This window comes from Anomaloglossus baeobatrachus, chromosome 1 (assembly GCF_048569485.1).
Source record: "Anomaloglossus baeobatrachus isolate aAnoBae1 chromosome 1, aAnoBae1.hap1, whole genome shotgun sequence".
Classification (NCBI taxonomy): Eukaryota; Metazoa; Chordata; class Amphibia; order Anura; family Aromobatidae; genus Anomaloglossus; species Anomaloglossus baeobatrachus.
This window is the reverse complement of record NC_134353.1, coordinates 659,399,885-659,421,754: the sequence shown is the minus strand read 5'-3', so window position 1 is coordinate 659,421,754 and position 21,870 is coordinate 659,399,885. Positions and strand designations below refer to the sequence as shown.

The 21,870-nt window shown below is 48.4% G+C and overlaps 1 protein-coding gene across 6 annotated transcripts in view; it reads left to right on the top strand.

Annotated features, from left to right (window-relative positions):
• The first annotated feature begins 8,384 nt into the window (after window positions 1–8,384).
• EMID1 (EMI domain containing 1) overlaps window positions 8,385–21,870 on the top strand; it is a 147,743-nt gene continuing 134,257 nt past the window's right edge. For all 6 annotated transcript variants that reach the window (XM_075319989.1, XM_075319986.1, XM_075319991.1 and 3 more), the window contains exon 1: window positions 8,385–9,012. In XM_075319989.1, the coding sequence (XP_075176104.1) occupies window positions 8,855–9,012 (158 nt within the window). In that variant the 5' untranslated portion in view covers window positions 8,385–8,854. The remainder of the gene's footprint in view (window positions 9,013–21,870) is intronic.

The following is a 21,870-nucleotide window of genomic DNA, read 5'->3' as shown; positions in this document are numbered from 1 at the left end:
CCCTTTTGAGGGCTAGGTTAGAGCAGTTCCTAGAAATTTTTGCCAGGCAGGTCTGTGCAAGTGTTTTTCACAGCATCTGGCCAAATCTGGCAATCTGGCAATCCTTTTGGGCAGGTAGTGTAGCACTGCTGTGTAGAATGCTACACCGCCTGTCTATCCAGTAGCGAATTTTTTACTGCAGCTACCCCAGGCAATCCCTTGGGCATAGTAGCAGTGTCTGGTACTCAGTGTAGTAGCCCAGCTTTTTCAGTAAGCTACACCGCCTGTCTATCCAGTAGCCAATTTTTAACTGCAGCTACCCCAGGCAATCCCTTGGGCATAGTAGCAGTGTCTAATAGTCAGTGGTGTAGCACTCTTGTAAAGTAAGATACACCACCTGTCTCCAGTAGCCAAAGTTTTACTGTCTATCCAGTAGCCAATTTTTCACTGTCTATCCAGTAGCCAATTTTTTTTACTGCAGCTACCCCAGGCAATCCCTTGGGCATAGTAGCAGTGTCTGGTACTCAGTGTAGTAGCCCAGCTTTTTCAGTAAGCTACACCGCCTGTCTATCCAGTAGCCAATTTTTAACTGCAGCTACCCCAGGCAATCCCTTGGGCATAGTAGCAGTGTCTAATAGTCAGTGGTGTAGCACTCTTGTAAAGTAAGATACACCACCTGTCTCCAGTAGCCAATTTTTTTTACTGCAGCTACCCCAGGCAATCTCTTGGGCATAGCAGCAGTGTCTGGTACTCAGTGTTGTAGCCCAGCTTTTTCAGTAAGCTACACCACCTGTCTATCCAGTAGCCAATTTTTAACTGCAGCTACCCCAGGCAATCCCTTGGGCATAGTAGCATTGTCTAATAGTCAGCGGTGTAGCACTTTTGTAAAGTAAGATACACCACCTGTCTCCAGTAGCCAAAGTTTTACTCTCTATCCAGTAGCCAATTTTTTACTGTCTATCCAGTAGCAAATTTTTTTACTGCAGCTACCTCAGGCAATCCCTTGGGCATAGTAGCAGTGTCTGATAGCGGTGTAGCACTCTTGTAAAGTAACATACACCACCTGTCTCTAGTAGCCATTTTTTTACTGTCTATCCAGTAGCCAATTTTTTATTGTCTATCCAGTAGCCATTTTTTTACTGCAGCTACCCCAGGCAATCCCTTGGGCATAGTAGCAGTGTCTGGTACTCAGTGTTGTAGCCCAGCTTTTTCAGTATGCTACACCACCTGTCTATCCAGTAGCCAATTTTTAACTGCAGCTACCCCAGGCAATCCCTTGGGCATAGTATCAGTGTCTGATAGTCAGCGGTGTAGCACTCTTGTAAAGTAAGATACACCACCTGTCTCCAGTAGCCAATTTTTTACTGCAGCTACCCCAGGCAATCCCTTGGGCATAGTAGCAGTGTTTGGCCACTCAGCTCTGCTGGATTCCCATCCTAATTTTTTTTGCCTACAACTGCAGAGTTGCCAATTTGTTAACATACAAAATGAGTGGCAAAAGGCCAGATGCTGGTGGAAAGGGGAACAGGCGTGTTGGAAAGGGAAAAAAAGTTTGTGTCCGTGGAGTAGGTGGTAAAGCAAAAGTAACATCTGCTGAAGAAAGACCATCTTCCAGCCAAAGTAAGATGTCTACTTCTTTCCGTGGACAATCTGATATGATCCCTTTCTTACGGACACGACCATCGCTACTAAATGTAGATGAGTCACAAAAAGAGCAAGTGCTTGAATGGATCTCAAGTGCTCCATCAAGTGGCTTCTCCTCCACCTCAACTTCCACATCCCAAATACTCCAGTCCTCTGAGGTGTCACCGAAATCGCACTTGCTTCCTACCAGCTCTCAGGTCTCCACCCGCCCTGCTGAGTATGGGGTAACAGAGAGGGTTGAGTCTGCAGAGCTGTTCAGTCACACTATAGCCTGGGAATCAGAGGTCTGCTCCAAAGCTGCAGTGAGTCCAGACAAGGAAATGATCTGCACTGATACCCAGAAGCTTTGTGAGTCAGATTCAGGCCCAGATGAAGAAGGTTCTGAGCATAATGTAGACCCTCATTCCCAACCTGTAACTCCTCTTGGTGGAGACAATGAGGAACATGCTGATGACGATGAGACTCAGATACCTGATTGGAACGACAACTTGACTATTCGGTCAGGGCAGGAAGAGGTTGGCTCTGAGGATGAGGGGAGTGAGAACACACAGGGTGATGATGAGGTTGGAGATCCCACTTACTGTCAACCCACAGTCAGCCAGTCGATGAGGTCAGCAGAAGAGGTGGAGGATGATGCTACTGACGACGAGGTTAGGTTGCGCCATCCTGGACAGAGACGGAGTACTGGAAGCACGTCAACAACTGCATCCTCAGCCACAATTCTGCCTCTGAGCAGACGTCGGGGTGGCTCTGTAGGTCGCATGGGCTTTAAGCCTTGTCTTGCCTGGGCCTTTTTTGACATCGCAAAGGATCACCCAACTCATGTCATCTGTAAGATTTGTCGCCAATCTCTAAGTAGAGGCCAAAAACTCACTAGTTTGAGTACCTTGTCCATGAACCATCACATGGATATGAAGCATAAGTTGCAGTGGGAATCTCACTGTGCTACAATGCGGCCTAGCGGGGTGGGCCAACCACCGTCTGCCCCATCAAGTGCATCCGCGTTCTCTTCATCCTCTGTGACTGTGGGGACAGCAGTCACACATGCTTTTGGACGCAGACCTTCCACCTCTTTACCCACAACAGGCAGTGTGATTGGCAGGTCGTCAGTTGTTTTGGAAGTGGAAACAGCTTCTGGTGTTGAGCTCTTTCAGACATCGAGAGCACCACCTTTGGATGAAGGCAACATTATGTCTCTGCTTGCACCTTCCTCACAGACCAGCAGTTTGCCAGGGACACCCTACTCTACGCCGTCTCAGCACAGCAGCCAGCCCTCGGTCCCTCAGATGTGGACAAGTAAAAGACCATTTCCTCCTAGCCATGACAAAGCTAAGAGGTTGAATTTCAGCATCTGCAAGCTGTTGGCTACAGAAAAGCTGCCTTTCCGCCTGGTGGACACAGAGGATTTTTGAGGACTTATGTCCGTCGCAGTGCCCCAGTACCAGATGCCCAGTCGCCACTACTTCTCCAAGAAAGGTGTTCCTGTGCGACACCAGCATGTCGCACACAACATCACCGCTTCCTTGAGAAACTCTGTGTGTGACAGGGTGCATTTCACCACAGATACTTGGACCAGTAAGCATGGACAGGGGCGTTACATGTTGCTGACTGGGCACTGGGTAACTATGGTGAGAGATGGAGAAGGGTCTGCTGTACAAGTCTTGCCGTCCCCACGAGTTGTGTGTCAATCCTCTGCATGTAGAAGTTCCTCCACTGCTTCTGCCTCCTCAACCTTGTTTCGTTCCTCCACCTCCACCCAAAGCCTGTCTGGTAAGGCCCCCCCCGCGTTGTAACTGTGCACAAGGAATCCCGCACACCTCCTTACTATGCTGGCAGCATAGCTCAACGGCATCAGGCGGTCTTTACTTTGAAATGTCTGGGAAATGTGAGTCACACAGCATACAAGTTGTGGTCAGCTCTGGAGACTGAGTTTCATCAATGGTTGTCTCCACTCAACCTGCAGCCAGGGAAGGCCATGTGCGACAATGCTGCAAACCTGGGTGTGGCCCTTCATCGGGGCAATGTGACACACGTGCCTTGTATGGCTCACGTGTTGAACCTGGTTGTCCAGCAATTTTTAACCCACTATCCCGGCCTACATGGGCTTCTGCAGAGGGCACGGTCGCTATGTGCTCACTTCTGCCGTTCACACCCTGCAGCTCAACGACTTGCATCGCTCCGGAAGTCTTTCGGCCTGCCGGTTCACCGACTGAAATGCGATGTGCCGACACGCTGGAATTCGACTGTGCACATGTTGCAGCGACTGTGGCAGCACCGCCGAGCCCTGGTGCTATACGTTATGACATATAGCCTGGGTCAACGAGATACAGAGGTGGGGCAGATCACGCTGCTGGAGTGGTCTCAGATCAAGGACCTATGCACCCTTCTGCACAGTTTTGACATGGCGACAGAGATGTTTAGCGCTGACAATGCCATTATCAGCATGACTATTCCAGTCATCTACATGCTGGAGCACACTGTAAACACTATTCGGAGTCAGGTGGTGGGACAAGAGGAAGGGGAGGAAGTAGAGGAGTCATATGCGGAACGGATACCAAGATCTCCAAGGTCCAGATGGTCAGCAGCACCAAGGCAGCAAGCATGGGACGTTGGGGAGTGGGATTAACAAGGGACATGGTAGCAGCCAAACTCTTGAGGAAGGTGCAGGAGCCCAGGAAGAAATGGAGGACGAACTGGCGATGGGCATGGAAGACTCAGCAGATGAGGGAGACCTTGATCACATTTCTGTTGTGCGAGGTTGGGGGGAGAGGGCAGAGGAAGGAAGCATGATTCTCACCTCGCCGCCACCAACGCAACAAGGACTTGGTCCTCCTGGATGCGCAAGACACATGATCGCCTTCTTGCTGCACTACTTACAACATGACCCTCGGATTGTCAGAATTTGAAGTAATGCTGACTGCTGGGCTGCCACACTCTAAAGGCTGCTTTACATGGTACGACCGATTGTGCAATTTCACAATCGATCGTACCCGCCCCCGTCCTTTTTGCGTCACTGCCCGTGGCGCACAAAGTCGGTAGCCCCCATCACACATACTTACCTCTCGTGCGACTTCACTGTGGGCGGCGAACGTCCACTTCCTGGAGTGGGAGGGACGTTCGGCGTCACAGCGACGTCACACGACCGCCAGCCAATGGAAGCGGAGGGGCGGAGATGAGTGGGACGTAAACATCCCGCCCACCCCCTTCCTTCACATAGCCGGCGGCGGCCGCGTGACGCAGGTGAGCTGCTGTTCATCGTTCCCATGGTGTCACATGGAGCGGCGTGTGCTACCACGGAAACGATGAACAACTAAATTAAACGATATTATGAAACCTAACGAGCAGTACACGACTCACGATTTGTGAGCGATACTGTGTCGCTAGGAGGTGTCACACAGGCCGGCATCGCCAGCGATGCGGGATGTGCGTCACAAAAACCGTGACCCCGACGATCTATTGCACGATAGATTGTCTGGTGTAAAGCAGCCTTTAGATCCCCGCCCAATACAAGTCAAAATTTGGCGAAATAATTCCTGCCATACAAAGGGACGCACGTATGCAGGAGCATCAGCAGAAGCTGTTACTCAATCTTCGATCGGCTTTTCCACTATACACCAGTGGTGCACAGAGTGAATCTCACAGTTCTAACTTGCTAACCATGGGACTGTTGAGTCATCACTCAAACCGTACCAGTAACACTGTATCTGTTGGTAGCAGCAATTTTATGGAATCGTTTCATGATTTTTTTAGACCATACTTTGCAAGGCCAGAAGACACAAGAAGTCTGACACATTGTCATCGCTTGGAGAGGATGATACAGGAGTATCTCCAAGTGAACATTGATGCCATGACTGTGCAACTGGAGCCTTGCTTATTTTGGGCTTCCAATATGGACAAATGGCCTGAGCTCGCCACTTACGCCTTGGAGATCTTGTTGTGTTCTGCAGCCAGCGTTCTCTCGGAACGTGTGTTCAGTGCTGCTGGTGGTGTGCTGACAGATAAGCACACGCGTCTGTCTAGTGACAATGTGGACAGACTAACGTTCATCAAGATGAACAGGTCATGGATCCGCAAGGACTTTTCTACCCCTGTGTCATCCTGGGAAGACTAAAGGCTACTTTACACACTGCGATATCAGTCCCGATATCGCTAGTGTGGGTACCCGCCCCCATCTGTTGCGCGACACGGGCAAATCGCTGCCTGTGCCGCACAACATCGCTCAGATCCGTCACACATACTTACCTTCCCGGCGACGTCGCTGTGACCGGCGAACCGCCTCCTTTCTAAGGGGGCGGCCCGTGCGGAGTCACAGCGACGTCACTGAGCGGCCGCCCAATAGCAGCGGAGGGGCGGAGCTGAGCGGAACGTAACATCCCGCCCACCTCCTTCCTTCCGCATTGCGGCCGGGAGGCAGGTAGGAGAGCTTCCTAGTTCCTGCGGTGTCACACATAGCGATGTGTGCTGCCGCAGGAGCGACGAACTACATCATTACTGCTGCAGTAACGATAATCGAGAATGGACCCCCATGTCACCGATGAGCGATTTTGCACGTTTTTGCAACAATACAAAATCGCTCATCGGTGTCACACGCAGCAACATCGCTAATGCGGCCGGATGTGCGTCACAAATTCCGTGACCCCAACGACTCCGCATTAGCGATGTCGAAGCGTGTAAAGCCCCCTTCAAGGCTTGTGGATTTTTGAATGTGCTTCATGAACATAACCATTTTAAGTTTGCAACTGTGGGACAATTGATGCCACTTAAGTGGTGTCTGTGCCCAAATTTTGGAACAAATGGAGACTCTTGTTGAAGTCCTCGTGCTGTGTTTTACATGATTTTAGAAGGGCATGACATGCCTATATCTGTGTCTCCTCCTCCTTTTACTCGTCCAGCTCTTTTCTTTTTGCATGAGTATATGTACTTGTCACTTTTCCATGTGTTTGTTGTGTCTTCTGAGTAGTTTGTCACCTTTTGGACATCTTAGAAGGTGTTTTCTTTGTGGTTTCTATGTGTTTGTATGTGTTTCTGTTTGCCTGACATTTTTTTCAATGGTATTCGACGGTGTTCGAAAGTGTTCGTCGAACGTTCAACGAACACACCCGCAGTTCGACGAACCGAACCCGAACACTTGGGTGGTGGCTCATCACTATTCATCACACAACCTAAAGCTTTGAAACTTTTCAACATGTTCTCCACGATGGACTTAAATTTTGGATCTTTGTTGTTACCTAGAAATTTCTTCACAACTTCTTTAAAAAAATCTCAAGCACTTTTCTCAACCGCTTTTACTTTGTTTCAAACAAGTTGTCCTTCATGAGTTTCTGAATATCCGGACCTACAAAGATGCTTTCCTTCAGTTCTGCTTTGGACAGTCCCTGAAATTTGGTACACAGGTACATAAAAGTAAAGCTTTCACAAATTGCTTCATCAATCCAAGCTTAATGTGGAGTGATGGCAGGAGAACTTTAGTGGGATCAAATAAACTTTCTGCAACTATATTCTTGAGTGCAGGTTGCAAAGATGTTCTCGTTGTCCAACTTTTTTGGTTCCAATGATGAGACCTATCCCATCTGTCCCATTCACACAAAAAAACATGGATAATTCGTGTATCTTCCTTGGTGCCCAGGGAGCACCACCACACTTTTTGGAAGCTGTGTTATGAAAATCTACTCTGCCTACAGCAGCCAATTGCAGCACAGCGTCCATTAATTTCTAATCAATGTAATGACACAAAAATCATCCACCAAAGGTCACACAAAGGGGTCAAAGTATGGTGCAAGAAAAAACCTATGGAATCATTGTTTGTGAAAAAACTTTACGTGATTGGATTTTTTGATATTTTAACTGAAGTCAGCGATCAAAAGTATATAAAACTCAACTCTTTTCAAACAATTTTATCTTTGCAGACCTGTGTTCTTGGAAATCCTACATGTATTTTACTACAAGATCTGCAGCAGAACTCACTAATCTGATGGTTTTTCAGTGCAGAATCTATCGGGAAAAGTAGCATGCTACTTAATCCTGCAGATTTTCTTTTTCCCACAGGGAATAAGGATTGCTTTTGTATTTTATCCCCACTATTGGAACAGAGGTTTAATAGTGATTGAAAATCCTTTAAAAGTATGTCATATAATAAGCGGAGACACTTTAGTCACACTTGTTTTATAGACTTCATCAATGGTGGCACTGCGCTTAATATGCTTCTTTTCTTTTCTTTGTTGTGTATATAACTGTTTCTCTGCACTTCAAATAGCTAATTCAAATGTTTTATGTAAGGCTTCCACGGTGAGATGAAATGTATATAAATTTATATAAAATCTATACAATAACTGAGAAAGCATATTTTAGGATTAACAGTCTTTTCTGAATGTTGGAAGCTCTCTCCGTGTCTGTGCTATAAAGCTCTCTTGGGGGGTTGATTATTTTACGTTAATACCCTATATACAGTTTCCCCCATACTCCATTGACCTGTCTTGTGAACAATACCACTTCAGTGACTAGGGTTAAATTTACCATGAGATGAGTCAGGAAAAGCAAAAAAAAAGTTAGTTGGACGGAAATCAGTGAGAAGAGGATAAAAAAGCAAAGAGAAGAAATAGGACGGAGAGACAAGCTGAGTCTGTGAATTTTAAAACATCACACAAAAGACATGAATTGTCTCCATGTCTGAGTGAGGAATAAAAAAGTGCAGGGGGTGGAGGAAACGAGAGAGGGGTAGGAGACTTTAGGAGAAAAAGAGCAAAAGAAAGAGGGAGGAAGATAGAGTGCAGCAGCTAGGAAGTGAACAGAGGAGGGGAAGGAAGAGCGGGTAGGTAAGGAAGGAGGAGAGTTTGTGAAGGAGGGAGGAGGGAGATGCTATCCCAGTGATTTAAAAACTCAATTGTTTGGGATTTCTAAGCCGGTTCATGGAAAGTAGGCAGAGTTTGCACAGATTTTTTTTCTCTCCTCTCCCTGCAGCGTGGGGGGCACATTCTATGAAAGGCAGGAGGTAAGGGGGGCTCAGACTTCTCACTTAGGGGCTGTCTGAAGGCCGGATTTGTCCTTAGTGACTTTGAAGTGGGTTTATCAAGGATCACCAGACAATTTCACTACACAGCAGTTGGACATATGCTACCTGTCACCTGGATGTATGGAGTAGACATCACTAAGTAACTTTTCAATCAGAAGTATTTCAATCTTGGCAACTCTGGCCTTGTGCAACACAAAGAGAGATTCCCTGAGTGGATGAATCATGCATTTATCAATGCCCTGTTGTTCCTGTTGGCATGTTCTGCTTTGCCTCTGTGCCCTGTTGGACAAAGGTTGTTGCACGTGGACATCCGGCGCTCAGTACCGATATTCACCGACACTGCAAGTCAAAACCAGAGAGTCCCTCACAAGTCCTAAAAGGTAACCAAAAACTTTGCTGTAGTCATTGGGAAAGTGGCATAGTACTGTACTGTCTTAAAGATAACGTGATATCACACTTAAAATGGACAAATATTGTCTTATTCGGGAATTCCACTCCCCAAGAAACACAAATTCACATTTTTTTAAGTTTTTGACGTAAATATTTTAGGTGTCTGATGGACACTACTGTATACCCTAAGGACCCAATATCCCACTTACTTTTTAGATGAAATTAATTAAAAAAGTAAGAACTTTAAGGTCACAAGAGCTTGACGTCTAAGAGCAACCTGTAGATAGAAAACATGGGCTCGATGTAACGTCTGTGTCATCTCAATGATGGAATGGTTTTAATTTCTTTTTCTTTTTTTTGTCTTGCAATGAAAAAAATGTGTTTCTGCTTGCCCGCCCCTCTGGCTGCCTGGGAGTTTAACAGATGCAGTTATTTTTAAAGGTTATTTTAGGATTAAGGAATTGCTATATGTACAGACAATAAAGGGCCCCTGGTAGCTGACAAGCTTTGACGCTGTAACCCTTTCACGGCCAAAGTGATCACACTAAGCTTTTCAAGTAACAGAAGGCAAGAAGAGTTGGCTAATGTCGTGGTAGTTATTTCAGCTGCAGATAGAGCCCCTTGTGTCTGTTATGTGCCAGCTGAGATGATTTCTAAGGGTCATTCAGGGTTGACCAGTCAGCAACTTTTTATAGAATTGCCCATTATGCTATTTACAATCCAGTTTAATAGGGTGTAATTTGTGAAATGACCCGGTATGTCTTACAGCAGGAATTCACCCTTGCACTTCAGTTTTACGTGAATGTTAATGCCTGTGGGATGCAATGTTTTGTCCATTGTTGCTTGAGACAGAGATTTCTGGCAGTGTGATCGTGACCTAGGGATGCTGGAAAGCAAATACTAACAATTTATATGGGAAAAATCAACAGAGGAAAAGCAGAGATAAACATATTGTTAACAGCAAAGGCCCCTCAGCGAGCATTTTGTTGCGATTCCAGAATTCTTCTTCGTTTGTATGAATGAACTTTGCCATCGCAGATACAGAACTTGTTACAAAGTAATAAGAACTTACCCTTACTATGATATATCCTTGTGATATCATACCGTTATGATGATATATCCTTATGATGATTTACCCTTATGATGATATATCCTTATGATGATATATCCTTCTGATGACATACCCTCATGATGATATAGCCTTATGATGACGTACCGTTATGATGATATATCCTTCTGATGATATATCCTTCTGATGACATACCCTTATGATGATATATCCTTATGATGATATATCCTTCTGATGACATATCCTCATGATGATATAGCCTTATGATGACGTACCGTTATGATGATATACCCTTCTGATGACATATATTATCTCCTACACACATCTCTGCTCATGATGCATGGTTTCTGACATTCAGATTCTGTCATTTAGCCACGCAGTTTGAAGCCAGTTACATTGACTTTGTTTTCCTAATGCCCCAGTTTTTTGACCGATGGGAGATGCCATCCTTCTTTGACAAACTTTATCCTATTTTACAGTAACTTATTACCCAAATATTACATTTTGTTGGATCTCTTATAGTCACGTGTAATACATTCCCATTTAATATTCTAGTTCTTATTTTTTTAAATTGCAATATATTTCATAGGAAGATCGTATACGTAGATGCCAGCTGTTTTAAGTAACAATGAATATTGCTACTGTAATAAAGCAAAGGCTCATTACAGGTCATTTACATATGATTATTAGGAAACTATTATTAATTATTGAAATTACGTTCCAGTGTTTCCCTAAGGTAGGGGTGGGGAATCTCTGGCCTGCGGGCCGTATGCGCCCTCCAGGCAGATTCCTGGGGACTGCATTGTTTGAGTCGGCATGCGCGTCTTAGGCTACTTTCACATATTAGTTTTTTTCCATCAGGCACAATCCGGAAAAAAACAGATAAAACGGATCCAGCACCGGATCAGTTTTATCCCCATTGATTTGTATTAGCGCCGGATTGTGCCTGATGGCTTTGCATTGCATCCGGCTTTTGCCGGATGCGTCGTAATTGGCTAATGCGGCGGCCAGATGGAACGTCTCTTGTAACGGTTTTTGTTTCTGACAAAAAACGTATCCGCGCGATCCGGCGTGATCTACAATGGAAGCCTATAGACGCCGGATCCGGCGTAATGCGGCAAATTGCGGCCGCCGGATTTGTTTTTGTAAACAGCATGCTCCAATGTATTGAAAAAAAGGGATCCAGCAAAAAAAAACGGACGAAACGGATGCAAAAACCGGATGTGGCGGATCCACTTTTTGACGGATCAGGTATACCGGAACCGTAAAAAAAAAAGGATTAGGCGCATCAGTTTTTGTATATTCTGCGCCGAATCCGTTGCATCAGGCACACGCCGGATTGTGCCTGATGCCAAAAAACTGATGTGTGAAAGTAGCCTTACTGGGCTTTTATACCCCAACATGTGTAGCGAGGACACACATACAGTGTTCACTACTGAATGCTGAGTGCACTTACCATTAGGTCCTCACGCCAGTGTCACTGTCCCCAGTGCTGTACATGCCTCGCGGTGCTGTGTGACCCCCCCCCAGTGCAGTGTGCCACACCGTAGTGCTATGTAAACTCCCAGTACTGTGTGCCACCCCAGTGCTGTGTGCCACCCGTGCGGTGTAACCCCTCAGTGTCTGTGGCCCCCTAGTGATGTCTGTTCTCCCCCAGTAATGTTCCTGCCCCCATTGCTGTCCGTGCCCCTCTAGTGATGCCTGTGCTCCCCTAGTGCTGTTTGAGCCCCCAAGTGCTGTCTGTGCCCCCCAAGTGCTGAACATGCCCCGCAAGTGCTGTCCATTTCCCTCAGTGCTGTCTGTGCCCCCCAGTGCTGTCTGTGCCATTCTTAGTGCTGTCTGTGCCCTCCCCAAGTGCTCTCTGTGCCACACAGATATCTATGACTCCCAGTGATGTGTATACCCTACAGTGATGTCTGTGCCCCTTAGTGATGGCTATGACCCAGAGTCTTCTGTGATGTATATGCCCCCAGCATCTCCTGTGATCTCTATACTCCAAGCTCTCCTGTGACGTAGATACAATAGCCCCTTGTGTCCTGTGATTTATATGCCCCAGGCTCTCTAGTGATGTATAGATGCCCCTGCCCCTCCTGTGATGTATAAGCCCCATCCCCTCCAGTAATATATATGTCCCCAGTGCATCCTGTGATGTATATATGCCCCCATATTTCCTGTGATGTATATACAGCAGTCACAGCATTTCTTATGTGATGTATATGATTTACCAATCTTATTATCACAAAGGGTTGACTGCGCTCTAGACTGAGACATACCTCAAAAGCAGTTGTGAGAAGTAACATCATCAATACTACCTAACATCACAGCTGCATCAAAGAGAAATAGCTCCAGCCACCAAAGTAGGGGTGTGTTAACTAATTTAACCAAATATAGCAGGTTAATTTTCAAGTTGATAATTTTGTGCAGTTGGTAGAAATATCCAAATGGCCCTCGGCAGAAAAAAGGTTCCTCACCCCTGCCCTAAGGCCTGTTTCAGATTAGCGTATTATACAGACATGTAAGATAAAATCACAGCTACATGATTGTCGGCAACACAGATTGTGCAGCCAATGGTCACTGTATGCCACCGTTATATTGCATGCAAGCGAATGAGGTAGCATTGCAACCCTCAAAGAACTGTGACCATGAAAAGCAAGTCACAAAAAGTGAAATCCAGTTGAATTATTTGCGACTTGTGGTTCACAATGCGATCCTATTTAGCTAATTTACGCTGCAATGTAGCAGCATACAGCGATCTTTGGCTGTGAGACTTGTGTGAAAAGTTGCCATATAACCTCAGTCTTAAATATGCCTTTTAGACACTGGCATTCCCACATCGTATTAAAAGCAGTGGACGCCTCAGGAAAATGACAGCAGTGTTTTCCCTGAAGCGTCTTTTGTAACATCTTATTGGGCGTCTTCTGAGACAGCTTCACTACGTTCCATTTTTCTCTTAAATTTTTTATATATTACATAGCGAGGGCTTCCAAGCGGAAGCCACCAGAAGAATGTATTGGTCACATCTTTTTGCCATTTCACGGCTTTCTAAGCCTGAAGCCATTAAAATAAATTACAAAAGATGGAACATATGCACCAGTTTGACATTGCTGTGCATATGTTCATTGGTTTTGGATGTTTTTTGTGCTTTCAGGCGGATTCCAAGCAAAATCAGCATGAAAAATTCATTGTGTGCACACACAATGCAGAAGTGGTGCACGTGTCTCTAGTATGTCACGTGTACATATTGAGTATTTGATGAGGTTTTTACCTCACTATTTGTAAGACAAAACCAGGACTAGAATAATTAGAGGAAAAGTATAATGGAAACATGGGCACCACTTCTGTATTTCTTACCTACTCCTGGTGTTGACTTATAAATACTGAGGTAAAAAAATCCACCGAATACTCAACATGGGCACATGACCTTAAATGAATATTGGGAATGGAAGAAGTTCGGGTAAGGCCCCCTTCACACATCCGTGATTCCGGTTTGTATGACGTCCGTTTCTATACGCACTAGAGACACGGACATACGCAGACACATTAAAATCATTGGGTATACGCACACATCCCTGTTTTCTCCCTATTCTGCGCCACACAGCAACATGTCTATTTTTCTCCGTCAGCACTGATGTTGCACAGACCACACACTGATGTGATCCGTGTGACATCAGTGTGACACATACCAGAGAAAACACGTATCTTTGAATTTGAAATAAAATGATTTTCTATACTCGCCTGTCTCTAGTACTGCTGTCACTTGCTTCCAGGCCCACTCATTATGCTCATGAATATTCACTGCACCGCAGACCCGGAAGCAGCTGCGCTAGAGACAGCAGCACCGGGGATAGGTGAGTAAAAAGTTCCTGCTCTCCATGTGCCATCATGGATAGAACACGGAGAATACACGTGTGCTAAAATCACGTCACACGGATGGCCATACGCACCTTCAACACGGTCCATTCAAAATTCAGTTTTGTATGGACCTGTAAAAGAGGCCTTATATAGAGGGAGAAGTCTTGAGAAAATTCAATTCTGACTATGCAGGGACACACCGTCAACTAACACACTGTTATCAAGCTATTCATACATTTCTTTTAGGCCGTGGTCAGACGAGTGTACTCCATCAGATGCGAGAGATGCTAATAACACTGTGCTCAAGCTTTGCTATGAGTGTGAGCCAAGTGTCATTGTACTATGCTCCATTTCACTCACATGTCAGAATCGAATCACATGTGAGGAGGCGATGGACAAATTCATTTCTCCATCTTCTCCATTGCCTGTCTGCGCATATCGGCAGTCCGCTGTCTCACTCACACCCATAGACTTGAATGGATGTCAGTGAGCCGAGATACGCTGTCAAACTCATGCTGATTCAGCATGATAAAATAATTGCAGATCTGCTCTGCCTCATAGAATAACATTGGTCAAAGTGCAATGCAAGATTTTTTCCAATTCATATGCTCGTGTGCCCCCGGCCTTAGGTGTAACAAAGGAACAGAGTGTAATGGGATCAACAATTCAGACTGCATCATTAATGTAGAAATGGATTTGAATACTGTTTCAGCAATTGCCCACAAGGGGGCAGTGTCAGATTGTGCAATCACAAACACAGAGGTGGGAAATCCCCTAGTGCAGCTTGTGTGTGAAAACCAGGAAGAAAAAAAGTGCGGGAAGGTTGTTCAGCTCCAGAGCTCAGCCAGAGGAGAGCTGCGTGTGGTCTCCCTGAACAGAGGGCTCTTTTGCCACCGGAGTCTTGGAGAAATCACCCTGTGGAAGTGGTTTCTGCCATTCCCGGTCTGCAGGACTTTGTTTTCACCAAGGATCTAACCGGACTGCAGAGCATCGCACCCAGGGTGCAAGTGCAGGGGCTGTGATCTCCCTTCTACTGCTCGGCGTGCCCCGATACTAAAAGACTGATTAGAATCCGTTACCAGCGGGGGAAGATCAAAGGAAAAGACCGAGGAGCTGCATCCCTTTAGCGCTGCACCGGGACCCATCATCGTGAGACTCCAGGCCTGCGACGTGGGAGCGGCATCTTCTTCCGGGATAGACTGGTACGTGATTGTAGGGAAAGTTAGGGAAAGTTGCCGCCATTTGTTGTTTTTTTTCCTTTCTTCTTGCTGCGTACCCGGAAGGAGTGAAAATCCAGGGACTCCACTATACTCATGTGCGCAGATAGTTCGGTTGATTGTATTATAAATATGTTTCCTAGTAAAGAAATGTTACTACCGGTAAAATCTGAGTATGGGGATTTTGTTGGAATAGAGCATACACACACACCCGCGGCCCTACCACCGGTCGCTTCATGTGGCGTAGTCGGCAGGATGTGTGACCAACAAAATCATCCCCCGGTAGTAACTTATAACCGGACAGCTCCCCCGCCGTCTATTGTCAATCAGGTGAGGAAGTTTGACGGACGGAACTATCCTGTAACTGAATGGACTGAACAACTTAAGATAGTGGGGGAAATGTATAACACTGATCCTAAGACCTTAGCAGAAATGGCCATGCTAACAGAAGGGGAAGCGTGGACGACAGTCAGGCTGGAGACGGTTAGGGGCCAGCATACGTTGGATGACTTGGTGCGGGTGCTGGAGAACACCTATGGGCCGACCACATATGCGGGAACATTGCGCTATATGTTCTTCCGGCGTACTCAACTCGAGTCGGAGGACATTCCTCAATATGCCAATGCCCTTCAAGTGCTACTAGAACAAGTCGGTAGAAACGAAGAACAGATAGCTAGTACGGGTACCCGTGACCTGGTGTTGAGAGATCAGTTCGTGACCGGATTGAGAGACCCGTACCTTAACCGCTCATTGCAAGATCTACTCCGGATAAATCCGGCCTTTACGTTCGCTGAGGCCAAACAAGAAGCTATAGAACGTTCAAGGGGACCTGTCGTGGAGACACAGACATATACCGCGGCTTGCAGGTCCATATCTGGTATCGGGACTCGGAACAGCGACACGGAAGAACTGAAGCAGATGGTGGCAGAGTTGCAGAAACAGGTGTTACAGCTCACCCTAGACCAACAGGCGGGCCGGCAAGCGAGACAACAACCCAGCCGGCCGATGGGAAGATGCTGGACATGCGGCGATCCCCACCATAGAGCCAACCGTTGCCCCCTAAACTTTCAAGCTCCTCCACAGTCCGATCTACCAGAACCAGCAAGTCATGTCCCACAACAGTGGCCGCCTTTAAACTAGACGCCCCTGCCAAAGAGGCTCACTCGGCAGGGGATGCCAAAGAGAGGGGTGTAGGAAAACAGAGCCAGCCACGGAACAAACTTGCATCAAATAGCCCCACCCTGGAAGTATTACTGGAAGGGATCGCCGTACAAGGGTTAATGGATACTGGGTCTCAGGTATCCACTATCTCCGAGCAGTTCTACGAAGAATGTCTAAAGCCGCGGGTTGCCTAAGACCCTGATACCGCCATCAAGATCAAAGCAGCCAATAATCTACCCATTCCGGCGACGGGAGTTGCCTGGATGAACACCGAAATCTGTGGCCAAGATCTCGGGAAGAGAGGGATAATCGTGGTCAGGGAAGGCTTTGGATCAGAAACGCCCATGATTATTGGGATGAACATCTTGAAAGACCTGAATCTGGCGTTGTTTACCAAGAAGGGGCCCAAGTACTGGCAAGAAGTGACCGCACATAGGGCCACCCGCCGTGCCTTTCAGCAAGTGGTCCGGACCTGCAACCTCCAGCAAATGACAGAAGAACAACTGCCGCTGGCCACGGTCACCGTACCCCGCCATACTAGGATCACCTTACCAGCTGGGAAAGAGACAGTTATCTCGCTACCCCTTAGCACCACGAGACAGCTTGAAGGCGTGGAGGTGCTGATTGAGCCGCGCTCCCCGAAGGAAGGGAAGCTGAATCCACTAGTCGCTCGAACTCTAGCAGTAGTGAGAAAGGGAAGAATTCCTGTCAGGCTGGGCAACACGGCTAACGTGAGCGTTGACCTAGAAGCCGGGACACAGCTCGCCCGAGTCTACGCTCTAACCGAAGAGGTGAACCCTATGAGCTCCCTCCAGTTTGTACCGTCTACAGAGGGAGATTGGACAGTGACGGTCTCTGCCATGGCCGCTGTCGCGGGTGACACCAACGCGGGGCGAGAACTACGAGAGAAGTGTCAGTTGGACGTATCCCAATACTCCAAACGGGAGGTGTCCCAGGTGGAAGAGCTACTTCAAGAGCATCAGGCGTCCTTTGCCCGGCATGACACCGACTTTGGGTGCACCACCAGTATCAAGCACGAAATCCCCACCGGTGACACTGCTCCTATGCGTGAAAGGTACCGCCAAATTCCTCCCCAGCAATACCAAGAAGTGAAAAATCTCCTGAATTCCATGTTACACGCGGGAGTGGTACGAGAAAGCCAGAGCCCCTGGGCGGCACCGGTAGTGTTAGTCAAGAAGAAGGACGGATCCCTGAGATTCTGTGTGGACTACCGCCGTTTGAATGCTTGCACCATCCGGGACTCGTACCCATTGCCAAGGATCGAAGAATCCCTGACAGCCCTGAAGAAAGCCAAATACTTCTCTTCGTTGGATTTGGCCAGCGGATATTGGCAGGTACCTATGCATGAGAAAGATAGAGAGAAGACTGCTTTCATCTTACCCATGGGCCTGTACGAGTTCGACCGGATACCCTTTGGTCTGAACAACGCGCCGGGGACTTTCCAGCGGCTGATGGAGCACTGCTTGGGAGACTTCAACTTCGACTTCACCCTCATCTACCTGGACGACATTGTAGTCTATTCGGCCACATTTGAAGAACACCTGCAGCAGCTGGGCCGTGTGTTCAGTAGGTTGAGAGAACATGGCCTGAAGTTGAAACCCAGCAAGTGCCGTCTTCTGCAGCCCGAGATCAATTACCTGGGCCACCGGATCTCAGCCGAAGGTGTCCAGCCATCTTCAGAGAAGATAGCCGCCGTACGGGATTGGCCGCAGCCCACAAACGTCAAGGAGGTCAGGGCTTTCCTGGGGTTGGCCGGCTACTACCGCCGGTTCGTCAAAAACTTCGCCCGACTTGCTGCACCCTTGCATGACCTGCTTCGAGGGACCACCAACAGCCCCAGAGGACGACCCATCAGCTGGGGACCCAGCCAGGAGGAGTCCTTCCAAGCCCTAAAGGGTGTCTTAACGTCTCCCCCCATCCTGGCATATGTGGACTACAACCTGCCCTTTCAACTACACACCGATGCCAATCTACAGGGTCTAGGGGCAGTACTCTCACAGGTACAAGAAGGCAAGGAACGGGTCATAGCCTATGCCAGTCGGTCCCTACATGAGGGCGAGAAGAACCCCACCAATTATAGCTTGTTCCGGCTGGAGCTGTTGGCCCTAACGTGGGCTATGGCGGAGAAATTTGCAGGGTACCTCACAGGGACCGAAGTACTAGTCCTGACCGATAACAATCCGTTGGCCCACTTAGAAAATGCGAAGCTCGGAGTCATGGAGCAGCGTTGGATGGCTCGGCTCTCCAAGTTCAATTACAAGATCAAATATAGGGCTGGAGCTGAGAATCAAAATGCGGACAGCCTGTCTAGAGTGTCATACCCCTTACTCAACCGAGACCGGGATGAAGAATTAGAAGGGGACGAGACGCCTGACTTTGCAAAGCTCGCCCAACAGATGGTGGATTACCGCCAGTTCGTTGTGGGCGAAGCTGGAACTCCAGTGGGAGTCGCCTTGCCACCCCAGGAGTGGTGCAGGATCCAGGACCAGAACCCTGAATGGGCTCTACTCAAACAATGGGTGAAGCGGCAGCAGAAGCCTCCCGCCGATATACGGGCACGACTGTCTACCGGGACCTTGACCCTGCTCAGTCAGTGGGACCGGCTGATTCTGAGAGAAGGAGTGCTATACCGGAAGGTTCTCTTGTCGCACATGCTGGAGGAATGCACACAAGTTGTGGTGCCTGATCAATTGGTCCGTGAGATGGTGGCCCAAGCCCACAAAAGGAATGGACACTTCGGAATAGACAAGACCTTTCGGTGGATTCAACAGTCCATCTATTGTCCGGGGCTCCGCAAGCTGGTTGAAGACGTCTGCCAGACCTGTCGCACCTGCGAACTACACAAGTCCCCTGAGCAGCGTGCACCTGTTCAGACAATTAAAACATCCAGGCCCCTTGAGCTGTTGATGGTGGACTATCTGCTGATTGGGACGGCGAGCAGTGGCTATCAGTACTGTCTAGTCATGGTGGATCACTTCACAAAATTCGCTGTCGCTGTCGCTACCAAAGACCAGACGGCTGAATCGGCTGCTCGGGCCATCTGTCGACAGTTCATCCACATCTACGGGTGCCCGGAGAGGTTGCACTCCGACCAGGGGGCTTGTTTCGAAGGCCGAGTCATCGAAGAGCTGCATCGGATGTATGGGATCCAGAAGTCGAGGACCACTCCTTACCACCCACAAGGGAACGGTGCATGCGAACGCTTCAACCGGACCCTACTCCAGCTGATCCGCACCTTGGCCGATGATAAGAAAGACCAATGGCCCCAATTCCTTCCTGATCTAGTATGGGCCTACAACAACCAGGTCCACTCTGTGACTGGCTACACCCCACACACCCTTCTCTTTGGCCGCCCCGGAAAAGGGGTCCATGACCTGAACCTATTCCGCCCTGGAGATGATGTCTGCCATAACTACCCCTCCTGGCTAAATGCTCACCGACAGAAGATGGAGACTGTACACCGGCTGGTGAGCCAACAAATCCGGGGCCAGATACATGCTGACCCACTCCCCGTACAAGAGCAGCCCTTTAAATTGGGACAGCTAGTCCTGCTCCGTATCAAGAAGCCCCAAGGGAAACTTCGAGCCAAGTGGGAGACTGAGGTCTACCGGGTAATCGAACGCCCCTACCCCAACGGGCATGTATACCGAGTGCGGGGTGAAGACAGTCGCAGCATCCGCACTGTGCACCGAAATATGTTGCGTCCCTGCTGATCCCAGCCTGACTCCCCTACCACAGTACCCGGAGGGGGTGACGCTACCAACACGACTGACGTCACGGACGTTTCCCAGCATAGTGATCACGTTGACTCTGAGATCGGTGACCCACCTACACAACCCAGTTCTTCCCCCGGAGTGCTGACTGAAGTGGGGCGTAAAGACAGTGACAGGGAGGGGAACAACCGACCCTTGAGACGCACTGACCGCACCACTGCTGGGATCCCGCCCGGGCGGTCTTACAGGGACCAGTATGTATGGCCCACTTCTCAACCAACCCCTGTGACATCTGCAGTCATCGCTGCCTGGGAACCGATGGTAGTTGACAGGGACTGCCAACCTTTAAGTGGGGGGGTATGTAATGGGATCAACAATTCAGACTGCATCATTAATGTAGAAATGGATTTGAATACTGTTTCAGCAATTGCCCACAAGGGGGCAGTGTCAGACTGTGCAATCACAAACACAGAGGTGGGAAATCCCCTAGTGCAGCTTGTGTGTGAAAACCAGGAAGAAAAAAAGTGCGGGAAGGTTGTTCAGCTCCAGAGCTCAGCCAGAGGAGAGCTGCGTGTGGTCTCCCTGAACAGAGGGCTCTTTTGCCACCGGAGTCTTGGAGAAATCACCCTGTGGAAGTGGTTTCTGCCATTCCCGGTCTGCAGGACTTTGTTTTCACCAAGGATCTAACCGGACTGCAGAGCATCGCACCCAGAGTGCAAGTGCAGGGGCTGTGATCTCCCTTCTTCTGCTCGGTGTGCCCCGGGACTAAAAGACTGATTAGAATCCGTTACCAGCGGGGGAAGATCAAAGGAAAAGACCGAGGAGCTGCATCCCTTTAGCGCTGCACCGGGACCCATCATCGTGAGACTCCAGGCCTGCGACGTGGGAGCGGCATTCTCTTCCGGGATAGACTGGTACGTGATTGTAGGGAAAGTTAGGGAAAGTTGCCGCCATTTGTTGTTTTTTTTCCTTTCTTCTTGCTGCGTACCCGGAAGGAGTGAAAATCCAGGGACTCCACTATACTCATGTGCGCAGATAGTTCGGTTGATTGTATTATAAATATGTTTCCTAGTAAAGAAATGTTACTACCGGTAAAATCTGAGTATGGGGATTTTGTTGGAATAGAGCATACACACACACCCGCGGCCCTACCACCGGTCGCTTCAAGAGCATCACACAATAGGGTTTTGAGGAAATATGCCCCAGAATTGTATTAAGGGCTATGCCAGTGTCGCACCCTGGGGCAGCCGGGGTGCTCGGATCCGGCCGGTCCGTTCTGGGTGCACCGTCGACCAGTTTTAAATGAAAAGAAAAAAAATAAAATAATAAAAAGTCCGACTACGCCACTCGCGGTGTGCGGCCAGGGATAGTAGGGCTGCCGCTGCGGGTTCCCGCTGGGGATGATGGATGGGGGCAGCGTGGATAGTGAAGTCCTCCGGGAGCAGGGCTTTTCCCCAGGGGTAGGTGAAGGGTTAACGTGGGGGCTCAGGGTAATAAATCAGTCCAGACAGTGAGTGCAGTTTGGTTGTCTTTACTTACTGGGTTCGTACCCTGGAGACGTGCTGGATCCCAGGTGCGCCCGAGTCCTCTATAGCTGTGCCAGCTGACCTTGTGCCACTCTCCCACCGATGCACTCTGGTGTATTTGTCGGTCCTCCCTGGCATGGAGGTCCGTCTGGTGTCTGGGTCCTCCCTTTGTTGCTGTTGCCTCGGACGTTAGTGGTGGCAGATGAGCCCTGAAAACCCACCCACCTGACAGAGTTAACAGATGGCTTGAAGTCCTGGTCTGTTCTGCGATCTGCACCCCGTGCGTGCA